General features: G+C 41.4%; 2 protein-coding genes across 4 annotated transcripts in view; one reads left to right on the top strand and one right to left on the bottom strand.

The window, feature by feature from the left end:
• Positions 1 to 469: 469 nt before the first annotated feature.
• On the bottom strand, positions 470 to 21187 carry LOC117796473. Its single transcript, XM_034644371.1, has 5 exons — positions 21126 to 21187; positions 20458 to 20770; positions 14205 to 14370; positions 5704 to 5781; positions 470 to 480 (listed from the first exon to the last, which is right to left on the bottom strand). Exons 1-5 carry the CDS (start codon positions 21185 to 21187, stop codon positions 470 to 472), a joined length of 630 nt encoding a protein of 209 aa, XP_034500262.1.
• ARMC4 (armadillo repeat containing 4) overlaps positions 20616 to 22207 on the top strand; it is a 182709-nt gene continuing 181117 nt past the window's right edge. For 2 of the 3 annotated variants that reach the window (XM_034643994.1, XM_034643993.1), the window contains exon 1: positions 20616 to 20671. The gene's annotated coding sequence lies outside the window, so the exon portion shown is untranslated. The remainder of the gene's footprint in view (positions 20672 to 22207) is intronic. The other variant, XM_034643995.1, reaches the window with a different exon arrangement.

Here is a 22207-nt window from a genome sequence, read left to right as displayed (position 1 = left end):
TTGAGGAAGTCAAGCGTGAATTTTATAAGAAGCAGAGATTACAGTAGTCATTTGAAATAACAGACATTTTCTGAAATAGTAAAATATAGATTAGTGAAACTTTCAGATTCCAACAATGCTAAAATAAAATCTCCCACCAATAATAATTGTTATATGTAAATATAACTGCTCTAGATAAATGATGGAGATGGAACTATGTGGTGAAAATTGATTACATGTTAAACACTTGAAATTAAAAAAAATTAGAGTCTTTGAAAATAAGTGTTGCTTTAGTAAAGCATTAGAAATCTGACTAGAAATAGTTCCCTAATTATGACAGTTAGTACATGAATCTCTGACACTTCTTAAAAAAAGATTGAGGAAGCAATTATATTTAAATTTCTCAACAATAAAATATGCAATTACTACTCACTGGTAGGCTCTTTTGCTTCAATCTGAATAGCCACAAATTGCAAGTAAAGCATTCAATTCAAGTAATGACTAGAAACAGGAAATGAAAAAGTATGTCATAAAAAGCACTATCTTACTCATGGGATAAAACTTGAGAAGAATAGCAAAGAATTGATAGAGGGAACTATCACAATGTTCACTATTTAGAACAACTATACAATGCATATCTTTGCCCAAGAACAATATCTATTATGAAAACATTTTGATTCTAATTTATATTAGTTCATATTTATATTTTAAAAGTTATTCCTGGATCAAATGTTTAAAAGAAAGACATTAAATTCATAATATTCAAAAAATACCTACAAATTAATAGGAAAATGAGCCAGGAAAAATTATGAAAATGGGTAAATTAGACAAACAGCAATCATACAGAAAAGCAAATGGTTAACAGAAATGAGCAAGTATGTTCAGCCTCATTAATTGTAAGATATCAGCGGATTAAATAATATTCTCATATCAGCAAAATAAAGATTGATAATAACCAATGTTGTCAAGGACATGGGTATACATTGGTAGAGAGTCACGTGTAGTATGTCTAAATATTTTTTTAAGTGCACGTTCTCTTTGCAATAGCAGTCCCACTTTCCAGTGTGTATATATGTGTGTGTTTATGTATATATACACACTTCCTCCCACAAGCAGACAAACAAAGCAACAACTACATGCAATGCAACTCACTCTGAAAACAACCTGAACACTGACAGATCTTCCACAGCTAATGATATTAAGAGAAGGCCACAACAAGAAAAGTAGGAGGGTCTGAGATGTGGTTGGAGCCAAACCTCAATGAGGGCACCCACAACTGGAGGGATATCACAGGTATGGAGGAGCAAGGGGATCAAGCCCCGCTGGGTAGCTCCAGCCTTGGAACATGCCCCGTAATATCGGACTAAAAATCAGCAGGGATTCACTGTGGGAGATGGTAGGGCTATAGGAAACTGAGTCTTCACTCTTAAAGGGCCAATGTGCTCTATAACTCACTCCCAGACCCAGCACAGAGGCAGCAATTTGAAAAGCATCTGTGTTATACATAAAAGAAATTTATTGAATAATTTTAGGACATGTGCCAGAGGGGCAGGGATCTGCAGTTTTCTTTGGGAACAGAAGAGTGAGCAGATGCTGTTTTTCTTGTGCTCCTTCAGCCTAGCTGGCAGGAAGCTGGTGAGTGCCAGCTCTGATACTCTCTATCTACCTTGCCTGCCCCACTCTGGTGTTCCCCTGTGGAACCCACAAGCCCTGTCCACCAGTATACCTACAGTAGTCATGGCTGGTCATAGCTGACATTGAGGCTGAGGGCCATCCCTGCCCACTAGCATATCTGCAGCAATTGTGGCACAGCCACAGCAGGAGGGCACATGCAGATCACAGAGAGAACACCTGTGGAGTACCTGGTTTTGGTGACCAGGGAGATTGCTCTACTGGACACCACAGGATGCCTTCTACATAAGGCCATTATTGGAGGAGATATAGTTGACCTACATGATACACAGAAATAAATACAGAGAGTTAGACAAAATGAGGAGACAAAGGAATATGTTCCAAATGAAAGAACAAGGAAAAAAAAAACCAGAGAAAAAGAGCTAAACGAAATGGAGGTAAGTAATCTACCTGATAAAGAGTTCAAAGTAATGGTCATAAAGATACCAGGTTGCCAGAAGAGTGGATGAACTCAGTGAGAACTTCAACAAAGAGATATAATATACAAAAAAACCCCTCAAAACAAAAAGCTCAAAAAATCCAGCACAGCTGAAGGATATAATAACTGAAATAAAAATACACTACAGGGAATCAATGTCAGAAAAAAGGATACAAAAGAGTGGATCAGCAATCTGGAAGATAGGTAGTGGAAATTATCCAAGCTGAACAGTTAAAAAGAAAAAAAATTTAAAAATGGGATCTCTAGGACAATATCAAGCATAATTACATTTTCATTATAAGGATCCCAGAGGAGTAGAGAGGAAAAGGGGCAGAAAACTTATTTGAAGAAATAATAGCTGAAAATTTGTCTAATCTGGGGAAGGATATAGACATCCACGTCCAGGGCGCACAGAGAATCCTAAACAAGATGAACCCAAGGAGGTCCACACCAAGACACATAATTAAAATGGCAATAATTAAAGAAGGAATCATAAAAGCAGCAGAAGAAAAGCAAACAATTATGTACAAGGGAAATCCCATATTGCTATCAGCTAATTTTCAGCAGAAAGTCTGCAGGGCAGAGGGAGTTAAAGGAAAAAACCTACAATCAAGAATACTCTACCTGGTAAGATTGTCATTCAGAATTGAATGAAAGATAAAGGTTCCCAGGCAAACAAGTTAAACATGACCACTAGACCAGCCTTACGAGAAATGTTTATAGGGACTTCTCTAAGTGGGAAAGAAGAGGCCATAATTAGAAGAAAACTATGAAAGGAAAAAAATTACACTGGTAAAGCAAACACAGAGTCAGGTCACATTTAAAGCTAGTATGAAGGTTAAAAGACAGAAGTAGCACAATCAATTATAAATAAAGAAACTCATCAAGGGATACACAAAACAAAAACAAGTAAGTTATGACATCATATACACAAAACATGGAAGGTGGAGTAAAATTTGGTGCTTTTAGGCTGTGTTCAAACTTAAGGGACCTTCAACTTAACACAGACTGCTATAAATACAGTATGTTATAGATAAACTTCAATCCAAAAACATATGATACACAAAAAAATAAAGAAAAAGAAATACACACATAAGAATAAATAAATTCATTAAATCACAACAGAAGAGAGCAAGAGGAGAAGAATTCTAAAAACAACCAGAAAACAACAAACAAATAATACATAATAGGTACATACTTATCAGTGATTACTCTAAATATTCATGGACTAAATGCTCCAGTTAAGACATAGGGTGACTAAATGGATAAAAAAAAAAAAAATGAGACCCATCTATATTCTCCCTACAAGAGACTTACTTCAGACCTAAAGACAAATACAGACTGAAAGTGAAGGGATGGAAAAAGATATTTCATACAAATGGAAGTGAAAAAAGAAAGCTGGGGTAGCAGTACTTATATCAGATAAAATGGCCTTTAAAGCAAAAACTGTAACAGGAGACAAAGAATTACATAATGATGAAGGGATCAATCCTATAAGAGAATATGACAGATGCACCCAAAATAGGATCGCCTAAATAAATAAAGCAAATATTAACAGACATAGCAGGAGAAATCAACAGTAATGCAATAATTGTAGGGAGCTTTAACACTCCACTTACATCAAAGGATATTCCATACAGACAGAAAATTCATAAAGAAAAAGTGGCTTTGAATGACACATTAGGCCAGATGAACTTAACAGATACACACAGAACATTCCAAACAAGAACAGTAAGTAGATTATACATTCTTCTCAAGTGCACATGGAACATTCTCCAGAACAGATCACATTAGCCACAAAACAAGTCTGCAATTTAAGAAGGCTGAAATCATATTGGACATCTTTTCCAACTACAATGGTATGAAATTAGAAATCAATTATAAGAAAAAACTAGAAAAAAACACAATAACGTGGAACAATAAACAATAGGCCACAAAACAACCAATAGGTCAATGAAAAAATCAAAGAAAAAGTAAAAAAACACATGGAGAGGAATGAATACAGAAACACAATCTTTGGGATACAGCAAAACCAGTTCTAAGAGGGAGGTTTATAATAATAATACAGGCCTACATCAGGAAAAATCTCACATAAACAAACAAACCTTATACCTAAAGGAACTAGAAGAAGGAAATCAAAAAAGCCCAAAGTTAGTAGAAGGGAGGAAAAAATAAAGATCGAGTAGGAACAAATGAAATAGAGACTAAGAAAATACAAAAGAAAAGATCAATGACGCTAAGAGCTGGATCTTAGAAAAGATAAACAAAATTGATAAACCTTAAGCCAGATTCAACAAGAAAAAAGAGAGAGAACTCAAATAATAAAATCAGAAATAAAACGGGAGAAGTTATAACTGACACAACAGAAACAGAGACAACTACAAAAAATTTCATGCCAAATATTGGGCAATCTAGAATAAAATCTTAAATTCCCAGAAACGTGTGGTCTTCCAAGTCTGAATTAGGAAGAAATGGAAAATCTGATGGACTGATTACTAGTAACAAAATTGAACTGGTAATCAAAAAACTCTCAGCAAACAAGTCCAGGACCAAATGGCTTCACAGGTGAATTCTACCATACATTTAAACAAGAGTTAATACCTATCTGTCTCAAACCACTGCAAAAAATTGAAGAGGAAAGAATGCTTCCAAATTCATTCTACAAGGCCAGCATTACCAAAACCAGATGAAGACACTACCACATATGAAAAACCACAGACCAATATCCCTGATGAACACAGACAGAAAAATCCTCAACAAAATATTAGTAAACTGAATTAAAAAATACATTAAAAGGATCATTCACCACAATCAAGTGGGATTTGTTCCAGGGATGCCAAGATGGTTCAATACCCACAAATCAATCATTGTGATATACCACATTAACAAAATGAAGAATAAAAATCATATGATCATCTCAATAGATGCAGAAAAAGCATCTAGCAAAATTGAACATCCACTCATCATAAAAATTCTCAACAAAGTAGGTAAAGAAGAAACATACCTCAATATAGTAAAGGCCATATATGACAAACCCACAGATAACATTATACTCGATGGTGAAAAACTGAGAGCTTTTCCCTAAGATCAGGAACAAGACAAGGATGTCCACTTTCACCACTTTTATTCAATGTAGTACTGGAAGTCCTAGCCAGAGTAGTCAGATGAGAAAAAGAAGGATAAGGCATCCAAACAAGTAAGGAAAAAGTAAAAGCATCACTATTTGCAGATGACATGATAATATATATAGAAAACCCTAAAGACTCCTTTAAAAAACTATTAGAATACATGAATTCAGTAAAGTTCAGGATAAAAATTTAATATTCAAAAATCTTCTGCTTTTCTATATACTAATAATAAGCTATCAGAAAGAGAAATTAGGAAAATAATCCCATTTACAATTACATCCAAAGAGAATAAAATACCTAGAAATATATTTAAACAAGGAGGTCAAAGACACGTACTCTGAAAACTGTAAGACACTGATGAAAGAAATTAAAGATGACAAAAATAAATGAAAAGATACATCATGCTCATGGATGGAAAGAATCAATACTGTTAAAATGTCCATACTACCTGGGTGCTTGGGTGGCTCAGTTGGTTAAGAGTCCAACTCGATCTCAGCTTAGGTGTTGATCTCAGTGTTGTGAGTTCAAGCACTGTATTGGGCTCCACACTGCGCATGGAATCTGCTTAAAAAAAAAAAAAGTCCATATTATCCAAAGCAATCTGCAGACTCAATACAATCCCTATCATAATAACAGTAGCATTTTTCACACAACTAAAACAAATATTCCTAAAATTTGTATGCAACCACAAAGACCTCAAATAGCCAAAGGAATCTTAAAGAAGAGGAACAAAAATGGTTGTATCACAGTCTCAGATTTGAAATTATATTACAAAGCTATAGTATTCAAGACATTATGGTACTGGCACATAAACAGACACATAGTTCCATGGAACAAAATAGCCCAGAAATAAATCCACGATTACAAGGTCAATGAAGAAGGGAAAATATACAATGGGGAAAGACAGTCTCTTCAATAATTGGTGCTGGGAAAACTGAAGAGTTACATGCAGAAAAATGAAACTAACCCACTTCGTTATACCACACACACAAATAAACTTAAAATGGACTACAGACCTAAATGAAAGACCTAAAACAATAAAACTCCTAAAAGAAAACATAGGCAGTAAACTCTTGGACATTAGCCTTAGCAATATTGCTAAGAAAGGATACAAAAATAAAAATAAACTATTGGGACTGCGTCAAAATAAAAAGGTTTGGCATAGTGAAGGAAACCATCAACAAAACAAAAAGGCAATCTACTGAATGGGAAAAGATATTTGCAAATGAACGGCACCTGGGTGGCTCAGTAGGTTAAGCATGTGCCTTCAGCTCAGGTCATGATCCCGGGATCCTGGGATTGAGCCCCACATTGGCCTCCTTGCTCAGTGGGGAGCCTGCTTCTCCCTCTCCCTTTGCCTGCCTCTCCCCTGCATGTGTGCACTCTCTCTCTTTCTCTCACTATCTCTCTCTCTCTCTCCCTGTCAAAACAATAAATAAAAAATCTTTAAAAAAAAAGATATTTGCAAATGACATATACAATAAGGGATTAACACCCAAAATGTTTAAAGAACTCCTACAACTCAACAGCAAAAAATAGATAATCTGATTAAAAAGTAGACAGAGGACCAGAAAAGACGTTTTCCAACAAATATGTATACACGGCCAATAAGCACGTGAAAAGATGCTTAGCATCACTAATCATCAGGGAAATACAAATCAAAACCACAGTGAGATATCACCCTACACCCATCAGAATGACTAGAATAAAAAAGACAAGAAATAACAAGTGCTGGCAAAGATGTAGAGAAAAGGGAAACCTTGTACACTGTTAGGGGGAATGCAAATTAGTGCATCCCCTATGAAAAACAGTACGGAGATGTACCAACACATTAAAAATAGAAACACCATATGATGCAGTAATTCCACTTCTGGGTATTTATCCAAAGAAAATGAAAATACTAATTACTGAAAAGCTATAAGCACCCCTATGCTCATTGCAGCATTATTTACAATAGCCAAAATATGGAAGCAACCTACATATGTTGATAAATGAATGGATAAAGAAGATATGGTATATACACACAATGGAATATTACTAAGCCTTTAAAATGGAATGAAATCTTGCCATTTGTGACACGGATGGACCTAGAGGGTAACGTTAAGTGAAATAAGTCAGACAGTGAAAGATAAAACCTATACGATTTCACTTACATGTGGAATCAACAAAACAAATAGACAAAATCAAAACAAAAGTAGAAGCAGACTCATAAATATAGAAAACTGGTGGTTGCCAGAGGGTGAAGGAGGTAGGATGATAGGCAAAATTGGTGGGACTAAGAAGTACAAATCTCCAATTACAAAAGAAATAAGTCAAAGGGATTACAAAGTACAGTATGGGGGGGGCGCCCGGGTGGCGCAGTCGTTAAGCGTCTGCCTTCAGCTCAGGGCGTGATCCCAGCGTTCTGGGATCGAGTCCCACATCAGGCTTCTTCGCTAGGAGCCTGCTTCTTCCTCTCCCACTCGCCCTGCTGTGTGCCCTCTCTCACTGTCTCTATCTCTGTCAAATAAATAAGTAAATAAGTATTTACTTATTTAAAAAAAAAACTTAAAAAAAAGTACAGTATAGGGAATATAGTCACTAATATTGTAATAACTTTATGTGGTGACAAAGGGTAACTACACTTATCTATCATGGTAAGTATTTTGCAATATATTTAAGATCTTTATTTTTTAAGAGGGAGAGAGGCAGGGTCAGGAGGGGCAGAGGGAGAGGGAGAGAGAATTCAAGCAGGTTCCACACCCAGCATGGAGCCCAATGCAGAGGGCTGAGATCACAACCCTGAGATCATGACTTGAGGTGAAATCAAGAGTCAGATGCTTAATTGACTGAGCCACGCAGGTGCCCCAAGAGAAGATCTTTATTTATTTATTTATTTTTATTTTATATTTTTTAAGATTTTATTTATTTATTTGACAGAGAGCGAGACAGGCAGTGAGAGAGGGAACACAAGCAGGGGGAGTGGGAGAAGAAGAAGCAGGCTCCCAGCGGAGAAGCCTGATGCGGGGCTCGATCCCAGAACGCCGGGATCACGCCCTGAGCCGAAGGCAGACGCTTAATGACTGAGCCACCCAGGCGCCCCAAGAGAAGATCTTTAAAGGAGATACATTACCTTCAAAGGGGTAACAAAATGACAGCTGATTTCCTGATGGCAACAAAGGAAGCCAGGAGACCATGGAATGATAAATTTGTGTGCAAAGGGAAAACTAGTTTGAACCTAGAGCTCTATTTTTAGAATAAAAATCTTTTCTGCATGAAACCAAAATGGTGATATTCTCAGGCCATCAAAAACTGAGAGCTATGCTTTAGCAGACCTTCATTAAAGGAAAATCTAAAGTACTGGACATGGAAGGACAGTGATTTCATATTCAAGGTCTGGATGCAAACAGAAATGGAGAGAGAGGTCCTCCGATGGGATTAGTGGCTTGGATCTGGATTTCTGCTCCTGCCTTACACATTACGACCACCAGTAAAATGAAGTGGCAGGAGTGAAGGAATAAAAGGGGCACGAGGAATCTTTTGGAGATGATATGTTCATTCTCTTAATTGTAGTGATTGTTCCCCATATGTTGAAACTTATCAAATTGTACACTTATAATATGTGCGGTTTATTGTATGTCAATCATACCTCAGGACTTCTATTTTAAAAAGAAATGGAGAATAAAAAAAGGTAAACATACGGATAAATACAAAAAATATAAAACAGAAAATGATGACTTTATAAAGCAGCAATATTAATGTTTCAAAGAATTAAAGAATTCAAGCACATGACCACAATAGCATATTATTCCAGAGGGGAATACAATTCTGATAGGGATAAGGGTAGTGCTCAGGAGGTGGGTAACGGTATTAACTAGAGACTTCGGTAATTATGAAGGTTTTTTTGGAGGGAGAGGATAGACACTAAAAGAGTAGTATTAGAGTACATGACTTCAAGTAGTAGGGCGTAAAATCGAGTCAGAAAAAAATAATCCAAATAGAAGGCAATGCAGGAAAGAAAAAGAATCATAGAAGAGATAGGACAAATAAATGTACAAAATAAGATGACGTATAATGTAAATAAATGCCTTCATCAAGCAAAAGATTAGACTGTTTTTCTTAAAATTAGCTATATTCTTTTACAATAAACATATCTAAAGTATAAGCTTCCAGAAAAGTCTAAAGGAAAAGGCTGAAAAAGATACGCCAGAAAAACATTAAATAGAAAGCTGGTATACCTCTGTTGAAATCAGACAAAATTCACTTTCAGGTAAGAATCATTACTAGAGAAAAATAGGGTCATTTCATAATGATAAGAGTCAATTCTTAAGAAAATGTAACAAATTTATGATGTACGGTATGGTGACTAACATAATAAATTAAAAAAAAAAAGAAAATAGCAAATTTAGATTTCTATGAACCTATTAAGATAGCTTCAAAATGTAAAAGGCAAAAATATTCCATATGATTAATTTTGGCCAATGAGCTATAAGTGGAAATGCAAGGTGGCAATTTCCTTAAGAGCAAGCCAGTCTGTGCCCTTTGACCCTTCTCCTCCTGCTTTCCTCCTTCCTGGTGGCTGGACTGCAGTCGTGATGGCCGGAGCTGGAGCAGATCTTGGACATGTGGGCCCTGCACCATGAAGGAGGAGCCCGGCCCCCAGGATTCTGCAAAGGAGAGCTACTGCTGAGGCATTAGCTGTTCGCTCCAAGCTTACTGTAATAAATTTGCCTTCTGTAGCCAGTGTTTTTTAGAGTCTTTGTTTCTCGCTACCAGCACCTAATCTTAACTAAGAATAAGTTTACAGAAACTAAGGCAGTAGGCACTTCTGTGAAGGAGGGGGACAAGCATCACAGCTTTCCTCATCCCAAAGTGCTCCTGTGATGTTATTATAACACTTAAGTAATCAACATGACAGAGGAAAAATAGTTCCTTCAATTGACAACTGGCAATATGTTGCCTATGGTTTATTAATCTATGCTTCTGCCTCCTACTTTCAACGATTTGCTAGTTAGGAAGGAAATAGAAGATTAATTTGGTTCATTTAGACTTCCTTTTTTTGTACTTCAAGCACTTAATGTCCATGGAAATTGTGAAATGGTCCATTTGCGCTTAATATCCTCTATAGGAAATGTAACTGATTAAGTGCAATATCCGTCAGAGAGAATGCACACATTCTAATTTCTTCTTTATAATCTCTGATTACAATCTGTTTGTGATCCCTAGACATCAGTTTCTTTTTCCTGTTGCTGTTGCTGTTGTCTTCAATTCAGTGACGAGACGCAGAGAAAAACTGCTCAAACACAGACACTTGCCAGGTAATATTACGGGGATGAGAAAATTAAACGCAGAGAAAGTCGGAAGAAGATTTCAATATGAAAAACCAAAGCCTGTGACCCTACCAAGTGCTCTTCATGACCCCAACTCTGAAAACTAATAGGTTCTGGTACATTTTGATTGATGCGAATCCACGCTGGAGTGTATCAGAGTAAACGATGTAAGACCTCAAAGGACATAGGAATATGGGGAGCTCTATCGACAAACTAAGTGGTTTCCAAACTGGGAACACATGAACTCTGTCCAAAAGTATGTGGGTGTAGATGGTTTGTAAGAAATCAATTTCCAGATTCCAGAGTCTTTCTGAATTATGTATCTGAAAACGTGCCTATGTGCAAGGCATCATCCTGGTTTTCTTATCCTAACTTTCTCTTTTCGATCATCCTCTCCCATTTCACAAGACTTTGAGATATAGTCCAGTCAGTTGAAACAGACAAATCGCCTCACCATAAAACCCTGATTTATTTATTTTCTTAACAAACAAATCACACTGAATGATAAAACTGATTTTTATTGTAAATAATTTATCCATCATTTCATTATTTGAAAAGGATAATGCTCTTGGCTTCTATCTCTTTCATAATATTATGAGGATGAAGTGCAAAATGCTACTAGTTCCCCAAAGAATGCACATCTTTTCAAAATAAGTAATATCCTCCCTTAGCCATGTTCTCATTTGTTAGGGACACATGATTTACTAGGCATCTGGAAGCCATTCTTTTAAGACGTCTTCACTGTTTCCTTTGGTGTTTTTGGGAGACATCACCCGGATATTATTAATCCTCAGTTTGTTTTTCCAAAATATCAAGTCGCACATTAAATCCTTTATTCTCCATGAGGATTTCTGGAGTAATCACTTCTTGGCTAGACTACACGTTTTCTATATCAAATAACCTTCCCTACATTCCAGTGTACTTTGCTCTGAGTTTCTGTTTTTTAAAAATCCAGAAAAGGGACCAAGGGCTACATGACAAAAAATGGGATTGAACAACTTTTACAGTCTCCTGTATTCTTATTTAGATAAAGAAGAGAGCTTAGATTATAAAGGAAAGATCAGGAATAAAATAATAAAAACATAAAAAAGATTTAGAATAACTGCACAAAAATAAAGCAGCACATCAGAACATTTAACTATTAATTCTGGCTATGCCTTCTAGATATTCTTGCTAGAGGAATGAGAATAGGATAAGGTGACTGAACCACCTTGATAATGTAATGGGAATGAAGACTAAAATTAGAGCACACTAGATACATGGTGAATGATAAGTGAAGAACAGTGTTTTGACAGATTGGATGATTAGTTCCAATGGTGTCTTCACTCTGCTGTCATGGTGTCATATACCCAGCCCTTGCTATGGTTTTATACTGGGCAAATAACAGCTCCAAATAACATGACTCGTTTTGGTCAACAGGCTACCAGTTTGATACGATGCAGTCAGAGACTTGGAAAGTCCGTGGAAGTGATTCACCGTTGATAAGAACATGCAACAGGGAGCCACTGCCCCTCAGCCTGGGTTCCAGAACTAGACCTACGGGGCAGGTTCACAGCCTGACATCAAGCCCAGAAACCCAGAGCCTGAAGCAGAGCCACTGAGGCCCAGCCCAGAGCAGCCAAACGCCGCTGAAACTACAACTGGCCTACAGATCTGGAGTGTGAGTATAAACCTGTACACCACTGAGCTCTGGGGTGATCTGTTACGCAGCACTGTCGTGGCGATAGTTAACTGTCACCGAAGCTTCCCCTCCCCTGATGGCCTGTGTTCATCAGTGCTGGATCGCTCTACGTCTGTGGGATCATTAGCCCGGCCTGGATGATGGAGAATCAGCTTTCTACAAAGCAGTTGGCCCTGGTTCTCCTTGAGAAGATGATTAGCTCCTGGTTGTGTTTTGCTAAAAAAACACAGTGACAGGCAACCACTTTTACTCGTCTTGGTATTGCTCAACACTTCCAGATTTCTAAATAACATGCTTAAACTGCTATTTCTTGATTTTTCTTTTTTAGAAACTATTAGTGACTCTTTACTCTGAAAGAGGGTAGAATTCTTTTCCTATCACTCCTGTCCCCTGCCACCTACGTACTTCCCCTAGTTCAACACCTGTGTGTTTGCTTGAAGGGACACCTGAATGTCACCACCTGTAGATTTTTGTCATCAGGCCGCTCAGTCTCAGTTCTTTTGCATGATCGGGTTGCCATTGTGAGGAAGGTGGTGGGGAAAGGGAGCTAAGGAGAGTCTCAGCACTCAGCACACCCATATGTTCTTAGTTCTCGGCTGTTCCTGGTGCCCCAACTTATGAATCCTTCTATTGGGGAAAAGGATGCTGGGGTCTAGCTCCCCACCAAGGCTTTCAAGCTGCCTTCCTGTTTTCAGTCCACTCTGCAATGTCAGAGATGTTACCTAGTTCTGAGTCTTTCTATTTGCAAATGTTTTATTTTTATTGGCTTTGACTCCTTCAAACTACTAGTTTTCGCTTTTTCCTCTTTCCTAAGCCAATCTAACTCCTCCAGCTTCCATTTGTTTTGCCACGTTTCGCCTGTTTCCTCTTCCCTCCCTTCCTCCGTCCCCCACTGGATCTTAAGTGTCCTTTGGGGAGGTGCATAACGACACACTTGACTGGAAGGCTAGCGATGCGGCACGTAGGCTAAACTCTCTAGACCACTTGCACCATTTCTAGAGGTGTTGATCAAGCTGAGAAGAGAATGTGCCTGTCTAGGCATGTTCTTTTTCTTTTCGATAGTACTGAAGCTTATAACATGCTTCTCCCTTATCCCCCAAATTTGACTTGAGATTCCAGTCATTTTAATTATTTTTTTACTCAAATTTTCTAATCAAAAGGTCAATCAACTGCATCGCAAGTAAATACAAGATAAAAATGAGTGAAAACATCTTTTCTCAAAGTTCTCCATGAAGTTGCCCATGATGTTTAAGGCAATCCTGTAACTTTACTTTAGAATCAGAGTCATTTTGTTTGATACATATGAAATAATTACTACACTTTGATATTTGACATATGGCAAATAATGGCTAATATTAATTCACATGTGTATGTAATCGGAATTTACTTATATGTCCTTTGTTTATTATTTCTTATACTATTCTAGTTCTTTACTACAGGAACACAGGTTCATTGCAACATATCAAAAGATAAAGAGGCATATAAATAAAAAACGATGAATTCTTCCTCACTTTTTAAGGTAATGTATATTATTGATTTGCTCTGTAACCATCCACAATTTGTACAAATACCTGAGAAATAATATGTTAAAACTGTTTTACTAATTCAAGACATTAGGATTCAAGATACAACAGACAATTTATTTCAGAGTGAGGAACCAGGCCAAGATGTAAAATGGTAAAGGCTCTCACTGGAAAGCCAATTACCTGACTCACCACGCTGAAGTTGTAGAAGGGAAATGAGTGGATTTCCAGGGAGGAGCTTTTCGGAGAGACCCGTGCTAGCCATCTCTTCTCTACTCACTTGACCCCAACCTCAAGTCAGAGAGGAAGAAAAGGACTTCCAACGGACCACTTAGAGACCTAACTATGCATCCCTTGCCCTATGCGGTGGGGAGTGGGGATGACGCAGTGGGCAAGCCTGGGAGTGAGAGACAGGATGGGTATAGCAGCTTTGGCAGCAGAACGGAGGGAAGCTTCTCTTGTAATGGGACTTACCTGCACTTCCCGAGTTTGTCGGGCAAATAACGTGAGCGCGGTGATGGAAACACTCTGGCGGAGGTGGGACACCAGCTGTGAGACCCCAGCAGACAGACATATGACGTGCTAGATTCCCAAAGCTATGGCCAGAATGGAGACGCTTGCTCTGGGTTGGAGCTACACCCTAGGGGAAGGACACCAACAATGTAAGGTCTTTGAAGAGCCAAGAAAAACTCTCACTGGAGAAAGAGCCAGTTTAGACTTCATGCAGAGGATGCAAAGCTAGCTTATGACAGGGAGACAATTTTGAGGGTTCCTTGGCCTTTTCCCTCTTCTTTCTCACCTTAAGGGCTAGAGTGAGACCACAGGTAGGAAATAGCAAAGATAAGGTAGACATAAGAAGCTGGCCATGCACCCCAAATGTCCCATGGCTATTACTTTGGCTAGTCTGAGATGCTTCCCTGGTGGGATGACCCAGGCCTCTATTTCTGAGCCCTTAGCAAGTTGAGGTTTGAGCCCTTACTTGTCTTATCTGACCGTGGTTGCTGTGATTTCCAATTCATAGTGACAAGGCATGGGAGTACTAAGAGCTGTCCCAGTCCCAAGAGCCAAGTCCCTTGGCCTCTGGGTTATAAGCATCCTCCTTTGTGGTGGTAGAATCCTAGCCCCCATAGTAATCGTGGTCAGTCAGTGACCCAACTAGTATAAGTCCCTGCTTTGGTTCACTGGCATGAGGACCCCAAAGTGGCCAGGTGGTAGTCACGGCTTCAAGTTCAACAGAACCCTGTATTCCCTGATGCAGGCAATTCCCCACCATGAGAACTAGGGCTTCTAGTGGCAGAACTCAAGGCTGTGGGAACGGAAAGCCCAAATTCCACAAGTGGGTCATTGATGGTTATGGTGAGAATATTCGTTCCTTGGTTTGCACAGCCATGAATTCCAGCTGCTAGAGAAAACAGCACTACAAGTCGACTGTTAACTTGGTGCCTAACCCATGTCCTGGAGGATGGAGACCTGATTCCACGAGCTGCTGTGCTGTACTGGTACCTTAGCTGGAATGTCAACTGGTCATTCCACTATCCTATCTGGATGGCTGCCTCTGGGTCATGCAGTTCATGGTAAGAGCAATGGCTTTCACAGTGATAAGCCTACTGTTGCATGTCTGTTGCTCTAAAATGAGTCTCCCGCTCTGAGGCAATGCTGTATGGATACCATGTTGATGACTGAGTCATTTTGATGGTGGCTCTGACCGAGGCATTGTGGACAGGGAAGGCAAATCCCTATTTGGAATGTGTATCGGTCCTAGTAAGGGAGATCTTTTTGCCACCTTCAAAATGGAAGGAATCCAATGCAACTGACCTGTCACCAGGGCCTGGTGAGTCTCCCCAGGAATGTGCCCTATTAAAGTTTAGTGTCAGTCCCTGCTGTTAGCACAGTGGACACACAGCATCAGCAGAGGGAACTCCTTGCTGGGCCCACGCATGGCCTCCATCCCTGCCACCTTCTGCTAGATCTCTTCTTAGAGACAGTCATCCAGCCTCAACATGTTCAGTGATGGGGCACGTAAAATCTCCCAAGTGGCTTTGGGCTACTGTCCTAACAGAACAACTAAGTGGCCTTTTGAAGGCACAACTGTAGTGCCAGCTTGGGGAGAATACCCTGTAAGGATGGGGTGCTGTCCTCCACACTGCAGTGTATACCCTGAATCAATAGCCATTATGTGGGGCTGTGCCCTATAAAGGTCAAATACATGGATTCTAGAACTGAGAGGTAGAAGTAGGAGTGGCCATGCTTACCCGTCACTTGGGGGAATTTGTGCTTCCTGTCACTGCACATCGGGGCTCCATACATTCAGAAGTCCTGGTTTCTAGGGAGGAAATGTTCCACCATTGGAAATTAAACTAACTTTTGGGGGACACCTGGGTGGCCCAGTCAGTTAAGTGTCTGAGTCTTGATTTCATGGGCTTGAGCCCCATGTTGGGCTCCGTGCTCACCAGGGAGTCTGCTTGAGATTCTCTCCCCCCTTCCTCCCCCCCTCTCTAAAATAAATAAATAAAATCTTAAACTTTAACTTGTGGTAACTTTGTGACTTTGGACTCTTTGTGCAAGAAACCAACAGGCAAGTCAAGGAGTCATGATCCTGGTCAGAGCAATTGACCCTGATCATAAGGATGAGGTAGGGTTGCTATGGGGTAAGGGGAGGATGTGTTTGGAGCTCAGGTGGTTCACCTGTGGACTGCTTGGTATTTCCTTGCCCAATTTCGATGGTAAAGGCACAAATAAAATAGGCACCACGTGACAAGGGCTGGTGATGCCATTGGTTCAGATCCCTCAGCAGTGAGGGTTGGAGATCACCCCACCAGGTAAGCCATCTAGATCAGCAAAGGCGCTCCTGAAGGGTGAGGGGAGTCTGAAATAGGCAGAAGAGAGGGGAGATGATGAGTATCCATTGTGGCCGTGAGACCAGCTGCACAGCCAGGGGCTGTGTATGGCTTTATCTCATATCTTTCTCTTGCTAAGTTCCTCTAGGAAAAGCAGCCCACCAGAATCCTGGAGAAGCCGCTCTCAGCCGTACTGCATGATGCCAGCGCATCTCATCTGTGCAAGGGGTGGACTGCAGCGGGTGCTGTGGACTCCCCAGACCCCCACCTCCATCCCTCTCCTCCAAAGCCGAGGCATGCTTGTCCTCACCTGCTGGGGACTATTTGTAGCAGACAGCTCTCCACTTAAGGGCTGAAAGCCAGCACAGCACCCCTCCCCACCCCCCGGGACAGCCTGTACCCAGAGACCAGCCAGTAATGATGAGCTGCTGTGGGAATGCCGAGGTCCAGCCCCCTTGCCCCGCTATGGAAAAACTCTGCAGGACCACCCCAGCTCCAGAGCTCCCCGCTGCAATTCAGCCACTCTCGTCCCATCCCATTGCTTTCATCTCCCTGCGCATTTTCCTCAATAAATGGCTCACAAGCATTTCTCCATCTTGGAGTCTGTTTCCTGGGGAACTTGACCCAACAGGGCTGATTAAGAGTCTCTTGGCTTCAACTCTGGTACTTTAATAGCCCACTTCCACAACAGAGCCCAAGGGCTAACACCACAAATCAGATCATGTCGCATCCTGCTTAAAATCCTCCAGTAACTTTCACTGCTCTTGGAATAAAATCTGACTCTATCATGGCTTCAACCCCTGCTTTATGTAACCCTGCCCACCTACTCATCCTCTTCCTGCTCCCCCCTTCCTCTGCTCACTGTGCTCCCTGCCACTGCCCTTCCTTCTATTACAGAGATTCTGAATGTACTTTAATGGAGTCCTTTTTTTTTTTTTTTTTTGCCAGCACCCAAATTTAGATAACCTAGTTCTGCTAACAGAGCACCTGGCACGTGTTGGTAGCCAAAAGAAAGCATTAATGGAATAAACAAAGGTCTAGAAGGTTAGAATCTAGAAGGAGCCATTTCATGTCCAGACCACGGGCCTTGGTCAGAAGTGAGCCCCTGAGAGATGGCTTTGTGTACAGGAAGGCAACTGAAACTGATTGCTGGTCTTCATCTACAATGGAAGGTGGGATCTGGCAAATTGGGTGCTTAGAACTTCCTTGGACTTCACACAATTTTCTATCATCGGAATTTCTGTTGAAATCCCCTGAAAAATTCCGTTGAGAGGCAATCTTTCCCCTTACTAAGACTTAACCCCATCACTGTACGATGTAAATGATAGTACTTTCCAGCAAGCCTTATGAAGTTGCACCTGTCTTGGCACTCAAACAGACCTTGCCTATCACCTTCTCATGGTTCTTGCCTGTAAATGCTTCCTTTGCTGCTTCACACCAGCTGGCCCCACTCTAACACAGGTGAATGGGCCCCTGAGACCTGCTGACTTTTTCTGTTTACATAATATTACGTGTTGAACTGTGTCCTCCCTAAAATTCATAGGTTGAAGTCCCAGTATCTCCTTACGGAAGTTAGGCTCTTTACAGAGTGAATTAAGTAAGAATGAGTTAATTAGAGTGGACTCCAATCCAATATGGCTGGTATCTTTAGAAAAAAAGAAAATTTGCACACAGAGACAGGTGTACAGGGACAATGTCACACGGACATGAAGATGGCCATCTACAAGCCAAAGAGAGAGGCCTGGAATAAATCCTTCCCTTACAGCCCCCGGAAGGCACGAACCCTGCTCACAACTTGGTTTTGGACTGCTAGCCTCCAAAACTGTAAGACAATAAATTTCTGTGGCTTCAGCCTCCCAATGTGTGGTGCCTTGTTATGACAGCCCTAGCAGACACACAGAATGTGCGCCTGAATTCTACAGAGGAGCTGAGCTGGTCTGAGCCAGGGTGGGTGGTTTCACAGGGAGCATATTCAGCTGACATGAAGTTACCGGGAAGGGCCAACAACCTCCAGTCTTTCCCAGAAGTCCTTGGCAGACTCTCTGTAAAGCTCCATTGGACAGAACTGGGTCCCACATCCATACTTTATGAAGGCAGTGCCGGGAAGGTCCTCTGCCACAGCAGACTCCTGGGTGTGCTCTCAGTGTGGAAGGCTCTTTTCCTGAACACAGCCACTTAGAATCATCCAGTTGGTTCTATCAACTGTGTCCGAGGAAATGTGAGCTTCACCCTTCCGTGCCTGGCTCAACAAAGAATGCCAGATAGCAAGGCGTCTTTGACTAGGTGATTCACCAATTTTACTCTTTCCATGTGTCAGTCACTCTTCTAGATCTTGGGAATAGGGACTTGAAGGGGACAGGAAGGTCTCTTTCACGGAGCTTACTGTGGAGGTAGCAAGCAGGCAGTAAGACAGACTAGTCAAGACAAATCCCACCGGGGGCTTCATTAGTTTGGGTGCTCAACGCTCTCTGAGAAGCAGTCATTTAAGCCAAAAGCGTGGAGGAGTGGGATGGTGGCACCTCCAGGACCGAGGCACTCCAACATGCCAAGGAAAAACTGGAAGAAGCCGGCTGGGAATTCTATAGATATTATTACATGATTTTTTTTCCTTGGACAATCTCAGGGTTAATAAATTCAAATTTGGCCATCAGATTAAGCAATGGTAGATTGTGATACTTCGCATGAATCGGGCAAATGAGGACACAGCTACTCAGATCTTGGTGGGCATGGGCTTTCTAACCAGCTTTGCAAACCAAGGTCAAGTGTCCTGAATTTGTAGATCTCTGCCCAGTTTCTACGTTGGGCTCAGTGATGCTTTCTCACATTACACAGCTGGTTAAAATGTGCAAGTGACAGAAAGCACCCAAAGAAATTTCCCTGCTCCAGGACTGTTTCAACCTCCCTCTGAAGGGTAGATTCTGACCCTCACCAATATGTGACCTGCATCACTCTACAGGTACGATGCTGTGGTTGTCTCAGAATGTAATCTGTTCATTTGTGAAAGGGCTCCGTTCAGATTATATACCTATTAGCATATAATCTTCCCTTCTGGTTCACTGCAAGTCTAGGCTTCTCTGGAGGTAGAGGCTACTTTAGGCAAAATGATTCCACTTCCAACAACTTTAAAAAAGAAAGAAAGAAAAAAGAAAAGAATCCCAAACAAAGGCCTAACCTCTCTGATTTCCCTGTGTGTCTGCCAAGAGGCTCTGCTTTTAAGACGGGACAATATAATATCCTGAAATGTAATACCCTAACATCATCCATATTCGCATCTTTGACTTTAGGAAAAGAATCCAGTTTTAGTTCCTAAACATTCCACCACGCTAAATTATCCAGTACCCATCCCTAAACACCCTACCCTCAAAGACAGAATACTGTTCTTGCTCGCTTTTATTATTTTTTCCCAAATATTTTCTTTTTTCCACTCCTTCAGCCCCATTTGGTTTTTCAGAGCTGCGACTCTTGTTAGTAGAAGTATCTACAGGTGGGGTTAAGGCCATCTTGGTAAAAGGTATTTAAGGGGGGGGATGTTCTCATTTCAATGATGGGTGAAATGTTCTCATTTCATTTCAATTCTCTGAATTAGACTGCTGAAAAGCAGATTCTGCTTTTCTAGGGAGTATTCGTGTATTCCACCACATGTGCTTTTCGGAGAAGCCCATTTAGGCCTCAAATATCCGGTGAGAGGCCCTATGCTATTTTGAGAACTCAGTGAAGACTTAAGGTACATAGAACACCGTATGGAACACGGCAGAACACCTGTCCAGAAACCTGTGCAGACACATAAAACGGTGTTTCTAACGAACATCTGCTCTTTGCTTCCCGTCACACTCATTTGCCGCTCAACGCCCGCACTGCGGGTGGCCTTAATGAAGGTAAACGCTTCCCACCTGGTGGAGTGAGTCAGGACGAGTCCTCAAAGAGGGAGGTCGCTTGACACTGTCTCCAGGGAGGGGACGAGCGGGGAGCGGCGGTTGCGGGCGGCGGTGGAACCCCGCGCGGCAGAGCGTCCCCGGGCGGGCGGCGGCGCGGCGTGCGTGCGGGAGCTCGGCGAGCGACACGGGTCGCAGGGGCTCAGTGCGGGCGCGGAGCTGGGCGCTGCAGGTGAGTGCGGCCGGTGGGCACAGCGCGGCCGCCGGGGGGACTCGCCGCTGCTCCTGCGGCCCCGGACCCCGCAGCTCGCGCTCGCCCCGCGCTGGGGTCCTTGCAGCCTCACGCGTGGTTCGAGAAATGGGGGCCTTTTCGGGCCCCCGCTTCTTTCCCTTTCTCTCGTCGGGCCCGAGATCCGTCCTGTCCCCTTTTCTCACCCGCCCCTATGGAGCCCCCGCCTCCCCGCCGACACCTTGCCCCTGCCCGGGCACCTCCTGCTCCTTCGCCCCCGAGCCCCCCCTCTCCATCCGGCCGCGACCCCATCTCCTCCGTCTTCCGTTCTCTCCGCTTCTCAGGCCGACTCCCTGCCTCTCTTCCCCTCTTCGCCTTTCCCCTCCGCCCTTGCAGCTGTGCCTCCTTCTAGCTATCCTGTCCCCGCTGCCTGCCCCTTCCTGCCTGTCTCCCCTACCCCCTCTCCCTGGAAACGGAGCCTCCCACTCGAACGCTTGTCACCGGCCTGGTTGGTGCCATCATCGCGTGTTTTCACCAGGGTTTGAGTGAACTTTGACTCAGGGCGCTGTTCATGTCAGTTCTGAAATTTTAATTTTTCTGTAGCTTCATCATTCTTGGAATGCCAATGTGTGCACTGACTCCCATCAATGTTACCAGCCACAGTTTCTAATCTCAGAGTGGAGGCTTGCATTCCCAGAGCTTCGTAAAGAATTCGGTTTGCTTCTGCTCGAGTGTTAAGAAATTATTCACGGACGGGTTTCATTTTATTAATGATACAGGAAGCTTGCAACAAACCCTTAAGAAAAATTCTATCATAGCGATTTGATTAGTAGAGAAAATGAATATAAGTGATTCTCAGTTTGTGCAAGCACATGCACAAAAACTTTTTTCCTTTTAAGCATTAAACTTTTTAACAATCTTAAGTTAATTTAAAGATATGTACTGTGTTCACATGTATTGGTTGTAACCATGGTTCTTAGGCCAAAAGGATACCTGGATTGGCAGTGGGTAGAAACTGAGGAACAGCCTATTTTGATAAAAAGTGTTGGTTTTGTATTTTTACTTGAGTTATACTGACCATTTTTTAATGCCTCTAGAATTAGTGGAATAAATGCTTTTAGTTCTGGTTCTTTTGGGAAATGAAGCCATTAGAAATTTCCTAGACTTAACATGAAAAACATTAGATTACACTGTTTTCTTTTTAAAATTTATTCAGTTAAGCCTGCAAAGTATTTCTCTCTCTCTCTTTAAGCCTTTTTATACCTGTCTTGTCTTGTTTGGGATTTTGTTCCACTTCTTTTCCCCCCGATGATATGTTATATGTGGCCTGGATTGCCCTAGGCCCCCCTCAAATTTTCTTAACCAACCTTCTCAAATCAAGCCTGTTCATTATTGCAGCTCCTGTTTTTACCAGATACAGAAAACCAATTTGAAGAGAGTCAAATGTGTTACAGTTACTTTTGTATAAAAATTTATCATGATGAAAAGAAGACCTTTTTTGCATTTCTTAGCTCCTTTTAAAGTGTCTTCCAGGAAGTT

This window comes from Ailuropoda melanoleuca, chromosome 15, assembly GCF_002007445.2.
Source record: "Ailuropoda melanoleuca isolate Jingjing chromosome 15, ASM200744v2, whole genome shotgun sequence".
NCBI classification, from domain to species: domain Eukaryota; kingdom Metazoa; phylum Chordata; class Mammalia; order Carnivora; family Ursidae; genus Ailuropoda; species Ailuropoda melanoleuca.
This window is presented reverse-complemented; position numbering and strand designations above follow the sequence as displayed.

What these genes read in the sequence shown, in the direction of transcription:
- LOC117796473 (XM_034644371.1), bottom strand. Translation starts at nt 21,187, where the DNA reads ATGGCACCAACCAGGCCGGTGACAAGCGTTCGAGTGGGAGGCTCCGTT. An exon ending in GTCCTGACTCACTCCACCAG is followed by an intron (nt 14,371 to 20,457) that starts GTGGGAAGCGTT and finishes TCCTTCCCCTAG; the next exon opens with GGTGTAGCTCCAACCCAGAG. An exon ending in GACAAACTCGGGAAGTGCAG is followed by an intron (nt 5,782 to 14,204) that starts GTAAGTCCCATT and finishes TTTTTTTTTAAG; the next exon opens with CAGATTCCATGCGCAGTGTG.